The following is a 12,024-nucleotide window of genomic DNA, read 5'->3' as shown; positions in this document are numbered from 1 at the left end:
ATCTGGCATTTCGATTAGCTTCTCAATTAGCTAGCTTTATATAATCTTTCTTTGGACGTCTTAAATCATAATGTATAGTCCGAGGATCTTTGCCAAGACAATGATAGTAAAAACCATTCGTACTTTTAACATTCTTTATCCAGCTTATAATCTTTCTCCTTTAATATCCGGATTCATTTGTTTCATGCAATCCGTACCTGGCCACTATTTGATCACCCATGTTTTGGCTCTCGGTCCTTTTGATTTCGTGGAGAAATTCCTATTCTTATATATTCCCAATCCTCTTCTGAGGTTCCATCTTTAGACGGCACATATATGTATGTGGTGGTTTATTCAAAATCTCTTAAGATGGTGTATGTCTGGTTTTATGACCCGTATATAATCTGAGATGGGAATATCTATGCTCACTTATATGGCCTGATGCATATGATCATATTATCATTCTATACATGTAAAACATAATGTCTCCAAGCTTATAGACTTTAGAATCTTAGTCTTATAGATAATGGCTTACATGGCCGAACCTTTTATAGGTAATGACTTACTTGGCCGAACCTTTATAGGTAATGGATTGTGTGCGGCCAAACCTGCACTATGCGGCCAAACCTGCACTATGCGGCCAAGTCACGGCCAAGTCACGGCCAAGTCACGGCCGAGCCGTTTATTCTCATGGTCTCTTCAGCCAGGTAATGACCTCTTTGGTTTGGCCGTTTGTATCATGGCCTCTACGGCCGAGGAATGGTCCTTTATGGCCGAGTAATGGCTGAGCCATATAACATAACATGGTCTTAGACCATAGTGGTACACGAACTTGTAGTATTGATCATGGGTTTATCCTCTCTCCCCCTCATGACCATACTATAAGGTCTTGGTGCTTGGGACAATTAAGCCTAATGAGTGTCCCTTTGTGTACATGTTTCTCAACGTGAGATCTTTTATGGGATAAATCTGTGCCTTTTCAATCTTTGCATCAATTTTTAGACTTTAGGATGGCTAATCCTATCATGCCATATAGTGTAAAATTTCGTGGTGTTATCTCAATATGGTTACCACATCTCTTGCCTATTTATCATACTGATCTGTAGCATAGTTTTGATCAGTAGAGATCATAGGTATAGTATTGACCACTTATAAGGTCTTAGGCGTTTTTCTTCTTTAAATCTAAAAGAACTTGTTTCCTTCCTTGCCCATTGTTTCTACTTGGAAACCATTCATTATAACTTCAATGGGTCATATGTTCTTTTGGGTGTGTATAATGCCTTATAGGAAATGCCTTAGCCATAGTTTCTTTACTAGGCTTACTATACCCTTTTCACGATTTCTTACTTGATATTATGCCCTTTAGGCAACTCTTTATCAAAACATTCATATGTTCAAGTAAGATCAGACAAGATATAATAAACTCAAACTCTTTTATATAAAAATCGTGAATGCCATCAAATAGGTTTAAAAGTAAATCACAAAATCATAGACTTAAAATAAAATCGTGTTGAGATCCTTTTAGTTAAATAGATAAGCCGGCATGTCCATCTATTGCATTGGATACGGCTGCCTTGGATTCATCTTGATCCATTTCTTCAGGATATTTCATCTCACTGCTTTTCTTTAGTACCTTGTCATTCCCAATCACCGTTAGGCAAGTGATCAGGTCATTGTAAGTGGTAGAACCTCTTTCTATATAGATATGTTTTGACAACAAATCTTCTGGATGGAATGTGGAGTATGTCTTGAATAGATAATCATTATCTGTTACTTCTTCTCCACATAATCTCAGTTGGTACACGACCCTGGACAGGGCAAAGTGAAAATCGGCCACTGTCTCAAAGTCTTGGAATCTGAGACTCATCCATTCATGTTTGACCTTTGGTAATAATACCATAGTGTATCTGGACTTTAATTCTGTCCAAAGGTCAAGAAGATTCTCAATTTGTAGATACTGATTTCTCAGTTCCTCAGTGAGATGATGGCGCATTATTGTAATGGCTCTTAACTTTTCACTTCTAGTTGCATAATCACCCTGAATGATACTCCTCCCGAGTCCTCTTGATTTCAGGGTAACTGAAGTGTTCATTGTCCATTCTAGATAATTATCCCCAGAGAGATTTAGAATGGCATAATCCATGGATTCAAATCTCGGCATCTGAAATCATATTATCAATCAATTCATTGATTTAGAATTCTTGCAACCAATTTAAATAATCAGTGCATATGATTTCATAAGTCTCTCTATAATGCTTAGGCCATACGGCTTTGCATTGTGATGCTTATACCTCACGGCCATTATAAGATACAACAATCTTAAGGATAGGATCATGATGCAATCCGGTTTATATAACCATCCAGATACTAGGCTACACAGTCACTTTGATATTCACTAAGCCACACGGCTTTTAATCAATCAAGGGCACAAGGCCGCAAGTGTGAGTAATGCATTAGGCTACACGGCCATTTGGTATGTTTCGTAACACAATGTCACACAATCCATATCAATTAAGTTTACCAATTTCAAGGTTGGTAATGTTTCAGCTAGATTTTAGAATCAAGTAATCTAGCAACCTAACTCACATTCAATATGTAAATATTCCTAATCTTTAAATCAATCTTTCAAGCAATGTGAGATTTAAGGTTTTCAAGGCCTTTAGGAATTTCAAACGAGATTAAGGATTTCAAGGCCTTAAGGATTTCGAATTTTGAGATTAGATCTATCAATCCTAAAATCTCAGATCAATCAATCAAACAATCAAACAATTTAGAAACCTCAATGATCAATAGATCAAATGAAGTCAAAACCGATTTAAGCTTTTAGGGTTTCTAGGGTTTTCTATTTGATCATTAGATCATTAGGATTTGGAGATTCAAAACCTATTAAGGTTCGATTTTAATTGATTTAATCAATCTCAATGGGGATATCAAACTTAAGATAATGAGCTTCGATTTACTCATTAGGGATTGATCTATTATCCTAAGTTTTCGATTAGGATTTTATGGTTCAAATTAGTTTCAAGCAATCCAAATTCAATATGGGTTCTCTAAAGGATTTCGAATTACCTCAACCTTAAGTAGGGTTGAATGGACCACCAATATGAGAAGAACCGTGAGCTGGTCAAGCTTGAGATCGTCGGTTCATGGTCATGTTATGGATCGCGAACATCTTTGTGTTGAGATCTTTGCACCAACTCCTCTCAGCTCATGAAATAAAAACAAGGAGTATTAGATTACATGAACACCATAATCTGAACAAGATATCATCAAACAACTAAGGTATGATAAACTTATCTTTCACAGGATTTGAATTTGGCTAGAAAATCTTGTTGGTTCGGATTAGGGTTCCAAAAAATCAAAACGGCGCCGCGTATTGTTTCTGCGAGTGTGGACGCGTCTGAGATCGGATTGACGAACGGTTTGCGCGGATAGATTCGTCTCGTCAAGAGCTTCAATTTGATATATGGCTCGTTGTCTGGTTACTCGGATTTTGAGAGATAGATCGATTTTAAGTTACGCTTGTATTAGAGTTTATGTGTGACGGATTTTAGGTTAGGTGTTGTCTCAGGGTTTTGGAGTCTATCGTGCTGATAACGTGTTGTAATTAGAGAGTTTTGAGACTGAATATTTCTGTGTTATTATTAATTATCAAGGGGGTTCCTTTATATAAGGATTACAAGATGAAGATAAATGGAAAGTATCCAAAATCTAAACTTACTAGGATTAGGAAAACTACTAATACATAATAATGGAAAGATTACATCTACTAGGAAAAGGAAAGGGTTTCCTTTTCTCCTAGCTTTGTGGCCACATTTTTCTCTCCTGAAGTCGGCTCTCTCTCTCCTCTCTCTAGGCTTCGGCCATCTCTCCATTTTCTAGGTATTGGGCTGGTCTCGGTCCGGGCCTGGTTAATGGCAATCCACTCCATGATTTATAACAAAATGATAATTGTTAAAGAGCCAAGGAAAAATGATTTATATTAAAAATGTTGTAACACACAGTATAATTATATATCTGAAAATACATAACCAATAGATGCAATTTTTAATATTAAACTCATAAATGCACCTTTTGATGTAGACAAGTTAAGAGATGCAACTTTTCAAATTAATACATTCATTTTAGATATAACAATTTCAAATATTTATGTGAAGTATTAATAAATTGATACGAGCAAAGTAGTTAGAGAGCCAGTGAAAATATTATTTGTATTAATTATTTTTGTAAAACACAATATATATAGATTTGAAAATACATAAGCAATAAATGCGACTTTTCATCTCAAAAACTAATAGATTCAGCTTTTCATGTAAAAAACTTAAGAAATTCAACTTTTCATATTAATACACTGACTTCTTGATATAAAAAAAACTGTAAATATTTATGTGAAATACTAATAAATAGATATAAGAATGTAAAAGTGAAAAGACATAATTTTTTATCTCAAAACTAATAAATACAAATTTTCATGTAAAAAAATTAAAACATGCAACGTTTCATGTAAGAACTTAAGAGATTTAAATTTTCATATTAATAAAATAATTTTAGACATTTAAATTTTCAAATATTTATGTGAATTTTTAATAAATTGATATGAGCAAAGTAAAATGAAAAACACAAACTTTATCTCAAAAACTAATAAAATGCAACTTTTCATGTAAAAATTAAAAGATGCAACTTTTAATGTAAAACACTTAAGAGATTCAAATTATCATATTAATACACTGATTTAGATATAAACAATTTAAAATATTTATATGAAATATTAATAAATTGATATGAGCAAAGCAGTTAGAGAGGCAATGAAAATATGATTTGTATTAAAAATGTTTTTATAAAACACAATATATATATATATATATATATATGTATATGTATATATATGAAAATACATAAGCAATAAATGCAACTTTTCATCTCAAAACTAATAAATTCAACTTTTCATGTAAAAAACTTACGAAATTCAACTTTTCATATTAATACACTTACTTCTTGATATAAAACAACTGTAAATATTTATGTGAAATACTAATAAAAATATATGAGAATGTAAAAGTGAAAAGACACAATTTTCATCTCAAAACTAATAAATGCGATTTTTCATGTAAAAAAAATTAAAAGATGCAACTTTTTCATGTAAGAACTTAAGAGTTTAAATTTTCATATTAATAAAATGATTTTTAGATATTTAAATTTTCAAATATTTATGTGAAGTTTTAATAAATGATATGAGAAAAGTAAAAGAAAAAACATAAATTTTATCTCAAAAGCAAATAAATGCAATTTTCATGTAAAAAAAATTAAGAGATGCAACTTTTCATGTAAAAAACTTAAGAGATTCAAATTTTCATATAAATACAATGAATGTTAGATATAAAATAAGTGGAAATATTTATATGAAGTAGTAATAAATTGATATGAACAACGTAAAATGAAAAGACACAAGTTTTCATGTTAAATGGTGTGTCTTAGAACTGATGTGTTTTTTTTTTCATTATTACATTAATTGATGTGTCTTTCAAAAAAATGTTAAATGACGTGTTTTTTTTTATTTTAAAATTTTATTAGTTTTAAGAGAAAAAATATATGAAGGTGCATCTTTCATAATGATGTTTATTTTCATCAGAAAAACCGCATATTTTTAAGAGTTATTCTAAAATTTACATAGATATTTAATAGGTTAAAAATGTCTAAAATTGGTTATACTCATTCTAAAAACTGCATAGGTTTAAATGAGCTTTCTCATATCTATTTACATACATTTTAAAATAATCTTAAATAATATTTGGATAATTTGATTTGTTGGGTAATTTAATTATTTCATAATATTATATATTTACAAAATTTAATATATTATATGATTTATAACATGTTTTGGTGCATTTTACGCTGGTTTGTTTTTCGGATTTCTGATAAAACGTTCAGACATATTTAAATAATTTTATTTATTAATAGATAAGTATTAACAAAAGAGAAACCAAAACAATTATATTTATTTATGCACATTTAAATTTATGCTTGAGTTTAATATATATGTTGTTTATTATTGAATCTCTAATTATACTTAAACGGATAAGATTATCAGAGATTTTAAGTGACTTTTTTAAATCGTTTAAGTGAACTATTAAATTTAGTTAAATGAAAAATTTGCAACTGATTAAATGAAACAAAGCAACTGTTCGTGATTGCATCTTTTGGTGATGGGTTATTGCAATCAGTGGTTATGAACCTTTAATTATTGGTAATTATAGCATTTAGTCATGAGTTCTTGCAATTTTTGGTGTTAGTTGTTGCAACCATAAGCTAACCATAGCAATGTTTGGTTGTCAATTATCGCAACCTCTTTTATTTAAGGAATTATGGGTAATGACAAATCACAACTAAAATAACAACATATAAATTAATAAAAATCACAAACATATTAAGAAATGGGGAGTTTCATTATTAAAGTTCATCAAAAATCAATTTTTAACAAACACCTTTGGGTATTCAAACTAGAGCAATATTAAGTTCTTTCAAGCATTTTAATAAACACCTTCCAGGTATAAAATAAATTAATATCAAGATGAGAGTGATCAAGTCAAATCAAAAATTAATTAATATGCATAGAAACAGAGAGATCTAATCATTAACTCTTCATTAATCACCTTAGATCTACCTAACCCATGGATTTAAAAGGTAACTACTCACTAATAAACATTATAAACCCAATAATCAATGATGATTGAAGGTTAATCATGTTTAGTGATCAAGATAATCCAATAAACACAAGATATAAAAATGAAAAGAAGCTAAAGATTGAAATTTTCACCAAAATAGGTTTGTGTTTAGATAGAAACAAGATGGGTCGCTGCGATATGCCCATAGTCATCTCTTAGCAGGCATGATGAGTCGATGGTTTGAAGTTCACTTAGCATAAAAATTTTCATTTTTTCTTTTCCTCATAGGTTAGTCAATTTTCTTATACCTTTGTAAATGTGCAATCTTATGATCAATAAATTTGATATTCAATTAAAAAAAATCAATGTTTCGAATACATAATATGTAAATAATGCACAAAAAATGAATATGTGTGATTTACCAATAAAATATGTATTGTACAAGATCTCTTAAAGTTATATAAGAGATCTTGTACAATAGTAATAAGACCTACTCAAGAATATGTAAGCACTAGTCAATTCTCCAAGAAGTGGAAAAACGTTTGAAAACATATCCCATAATCAATGTCGAAGCATCAGATTTTCAAAGCTATGAGAACTTCAATACATTTGTCTTCGGTTTCTTACATTCTTTGGAAAGCTTCGACATTGAGAGATTCCGATTGGTTGGTTTGAGGAACAATGAGAACGCAGTGGAAACATGGATCAAAGATGATGTAACAAGAAGAGTAAGACACGTGGAAATCAAGAATTTTTTCTCAAGTCTCTGCCTCAATGCCTTCTTAACTCTTCCACTTTGATTAATTTCTCATTATCTTGTCCTCAGCTGGTTGATGAGGAAGAGGCAACATTCTCTTTGCCATGTCTCAAAAGTTTGAAATTTGAGAGACCTTCTCCGCAAAAAATCAACAAGGCATTTGAGATTATCTTTAAATCCTGTCATAATCTTCTAGATCTTGTGATAAAGCTGTCCAAAGCAGAGGGATGCCTGCTATCACATGTTTCATAGTATAAAAGAGCATTAAGAGTATAAAGTTGTATTTTTGCAAGCACTTTTTTCAGATGCAGTGAATGAGCAAACTATTGATATAGATACCCCAAATCTCAGCTTCATCAAAGTAACCTGGTCCAATTCGGGTTGATTTTCACTGATTTAGAAACCTCCTCAACTTAAAGCTCATGTGCTTATCGTCGAGAGCAAAAACTTGTTCTCAGATGTAAGTTTCTGTAGAGAACTTGTCATCTCAAGGAGATTATTTCTCGATGTTGGGAAATCTATTCTCTTTACCAACGTTTCAAGAATGAAACTGTTGCATTTTCAAGTCTCGGATGTCCATCTCGGACGTTCCAGTTTTAAAGATGGCAAATCAGTGTCCTAGTCTCCAATTCATCACATTGGTAGGATAATACCTCTCTTCTCTAAGTTCTACAAAGTCAGGTTCTTGAGTGTTCACCTCTATTCTACTTGCAGGATTCAATTGGAGCACAAGTGACAACTAAGATTGTGAATAAAGAGGCTTTACTGAACACAATTTCAAAGTTTTGATGGTCCTCCACCACTCTTACGTTGCAGATTCTTGAACAAGAGAAGTGAACTAACTTGAAGGAAGAACCACACTCTGTTAGATTTTTTTTCTACTTTAGAACAAAACTCTGTTTTTCTCTGGTAGAACAGTTAGAAAATCTATTCTTTACAAGTTTCATATTATATGATTCTCCCGTTTGTATAGAAATAATACTGTTCCTTTCAATGCAAAATATTATAGAAAGTTTATTTTTGCCGATGCCTGTCTCAAACCATAGTTCAATCTGCTATAGCCCAAAAACAACAATTAAAAAGCATATCACAATACTTAGGACAAGGTTTATCAGCTGTGACCCCTGTGTTGTCCTTACCACATCTTGCTCTGTTCAACAAGAACCTAGGGGAGAAGATGGGAAGAGGCAAATATCTTGCTTGCTTTTTTATGTATCTCGGGTTTCATATTTAGTCTGGTAATATACAGTCTCCATCTTATGCCAGTTCGAATGCCCAAAACGGTGATATTGAATGGTTGGTTGTGTTAAGACCACATCGAGGAACATGGTGTTTCATGTGCTTGGGTTTTCATATATTAATCATTTGGAAAACTCACTTAAATTCTTGCATACGTGCTAGAAGACGAGAGTCTTATGGTAGCAAGCTGGAGACAGAGCAGTGAAAAATGAGTCCAAACTTGTGATGTATAATGATACAACATGCAAATTCCGTTAAAAGGGAAAACAAAAGTAGAAAAAGGTTTCAGATTTAGGTGGTAAACTCCATGATATAGCAGTGACAATATCTCCATTAGCGGCCTACCCGCTTGAGTCATCACAAGCTCAATGTCCTTTGGCTCCACACCTTCCTCGTCAACCTCTTCATCATCCTGAGCAGCAGCTGCAGCTGCACCGATTAATGTTTCTTCCTTTGAAATCATGCTGCTGAGATCATGAGCCTTGAACTGCTTTGATGCGCCTCGTATTGCTTTGCTACCTGTGTCTGAAGCTGCGAGCTCAAATCCTCTATCTTTGCTTCACCAAAGATCACATATGTATCTGATTCTGGACGCTTGAACACATCAGGCTTCGATATCACAAACAAGATCTGCATTTGCAAACCACATTCTATCATTAAAATTTGGAAAAAAAGAAACCAGTCATGATTAAACACAACAAAAAAGATTGATTTTCAGAAGACAACAAACTTTTTTGCTTTTTTGATAGTGACACGGCTAACACCAGGGACATGTTTCATCCCAAGCTTCAGCATTGCTTTATGACTCTTTTTCTCACTTCTGCTTTGTTTTGATCAAACACTTGCCTCTCCATCATGTCCTGGTTAACAGATCATAGCTGCTTATAAGAACTGATACCCACTTACTGTTTCATTCTATATTACCAAGTCAATCTATCAAACACATGTCTCAGGTTAATGTTTTCTACAATTACGAGGTGATTTGAAAACAAGAGAATGGATTCGACAGATTAACCAAACATATATATCTCTGCTACGACTACATATGCCAAACCTCTCTAAGGTTTTCTACGAGGTTGGAATTGTTTGGTTCCTCAAACATCCAATCCAAGGTTGGATAAATGGTGACAGTGCAGATAAGTTTTACCCATGACAAAGTAGGTAAAACCTCTGCTTCTCTTGTAAAACCTCTATTTGAAACAAAGACTTCCATATCTCAACTATGTAAGATCCAATCACTCATCTTCGGTTCTGACTTCTTCAAGTTCTTCTCCATTACTGATCCGTACTCTTTGATAATCTTCTTTAAACCACACCAAGTAACTTCCATCTTTCTAAATCTTCTTTAAAATATCCTTAATAATCTCACCACCCGCATTTTTCACCTCTTCATCTTCACGAACTTTTGGTTTGCCCACCGAATCTTCAGCAGCATCCGTGGAGAATTGTTCACCCCTAGAGATCCATTTTAAAACCCCATCTGCAAAATACTTAACTTCATCACCTTTACGCACTCTTGGACACAAACATATTCTCTATTGATGGTCTCAAAAAGAAAAAGAAAGTGAGTAGATATCTGCAGAATGTCAGATTATACAACCACTAAGCCTCATCTCACCATGTTGGTTCATCCAATCAAACTCGTTCTTTGGGAGCTTTTTGTCATGCGCTTGTCCACTTCTCTGTCAAGAATCAAGTTGATTCTCCACAACACTACCTTACTCTACATTTTCTTGCCTTTGATACCATACAGTCTCCAAAAAAAACCTTTAATAATTTTGTATTACATTCTACCGTACCATTCCAATGCTTTCCGCATCTCTGAAACCTCTCCTCACAGTTCCAACTTTCATAATTTTCCACAAGCTCACTCACTGAATCTATCAACTTATGTACAATCTTCTCAACACTCGTGATTCTTTATTAACTAAATTGCAGCACATAATCGACCCGTAAACGCCAAGACCCAGCTACTCATGTTCTCTATCTAAAAATCTCTTGGTGGGTTTATCCTTTTGGCTTATCTCGGGGAGAAGTTTCTCCATCAGAAAAACGTGTCATTGTCAAGCTGCATTGTTAAGCTCTGGAAGATATAAACTGCTATGTCATAAGCTTACCAATCTCACAATCTGGTCTTCCATATATAAAGGAATATAGTAATCCTAAAAGGATCATTGTGTAAATACATTATAGTACAGTATATACCCTAGTTTGTACATGTATAAATACTCTGTATCAGTCTTAATGAAGTATTATTCAGACCTAATACTTGTATATGGTATCATAGCTATAAGCCGCCATCAAAAACTTTCAAAACTTTTCTTCGTCGCCTTCCTCTTCCCTGCAACAAAAATGTCAGAGAACTCTCAATCACCGGCGCAAACAAACGAGACAATCATCGTCTCTTCTACGCCTACCTCCTTAACGTCAATATGAAGAACGTGACAAAGCTCACATTTTCCAATTTCCTCATGTGGAATTGTCAGGTCCACGCTCTCCTTGATGGATACGACCTTGCTGGCTACATAAATGGCTCTACCGTCGTACCTCCGCCTACAATCACAACTGATGCAGGCGTTGCGCCTAACCCTGCCTTCGTCATGTGGAAACGCCAGGATAAGCTCATTTACAGCAGACTCATAAGAGCGATAACCACATCAATTCAACCAATCCTCTCGACGACCAACACATCAGCCGAGATCTGGTCTATTCCCACCTCCACCTATGCCAAACCAAGTAGAGGCCATATAAAACAAGTGAAGCAGAAAATCGACAACTGGACCAAAGACAACAAGTCGATCAAATACTTTCAAGGTCTCACGATCCGTTTTGATCAGCTAGCTGTCGTCGGAAAGCCCATGGATCATGAGGATCAGATCGGTAAGATACTTGGTGGTATTCTAGACGACTACAAAAACATGGTTTATAAGATAGAATCGAGAGACACGGCGCCGTCGCTTGCTGAGTTACATGAGAAGATGATCAATCATGCAGCCAAACTGCAGTCGGCTGTAACTCCGGTCTCATCTACACCAGTCACGGCTCACTACACAAACTATAGACGATCGCAAAACAAGTCCAACAACACACGCCGAGGAGGATATCGTAGAAACAAGACTTGGCAACAACAACAACAGTTCACAGAACCACCTCATCAGAACTCGCAGCAAAACACTTCTCATGGCTACCAATGCAAATGCCAGTTGTGTGGTGTTTTTGGTCACAGTGCTCATCGTTGCACTCAACTTCAGATGTCTGGAGGCTTATCTGCTGCTCCACAACAGTACGCAATTGTGTCGCTACCATGGCAGCTACAAGCTAACTTCATCTCTACCTCGCACATACAATGTCAGCCCATGGTTACTCGATAGCAGAGCCACACATCAC

General features: G+C 34.2%; 1 protein-coding gene across 1 annotated transcript; it reads right to left on the bottom strand.

Moving 5' to 3' along the window:
- Window positions 1-8,776: 8,776 nt before the first annotated feature.
- Window positions 8,777-10,490, bottom strand: LOC106433289 (nascent polypeptide-associated complex subunit alpha-like protein 5). Its single transcript, XM_048768081.1, has 6 exons — window positions 10,437-10,490; window positions 10,235-10,319; window positions 10,023-10,117; window positions 9,364-9,465; window positions 9,126-9,267; window positions 8,777-9,066 (listed from the first exon to the last, which is right to left on the bottom strand). The coding sequence occupies exons 1-6, from the start codon at window positions 10,488-10,490 to the stop codon at window positions 8,777-8,779; spliced, it is 768 nt and encodes a 255-aa protein (XP_048624038.1).
- Window positions 10,491-12,024: the final 1,534 nt, after the last annotated feature.

The sequence above is a fragment of the Brassica napus genome, chromosome C9 (assembly GCF_020379485.1).
Source record: "Brassica napus cultivar Da-Ae chromosome C9, Da-Ae, whole genome shotgun sequence".
Classification (NCBI taxonomy): domain Eukaryota; kingdom Viridiplantae; phylum Streptophyta; class Magnoliopsida; order Brassicales; family Brassicaceae; genus Brassica; species Brassica napus.
This window is presented reverse-complemented; position numbering and strand designations above follow the sequence as displayed.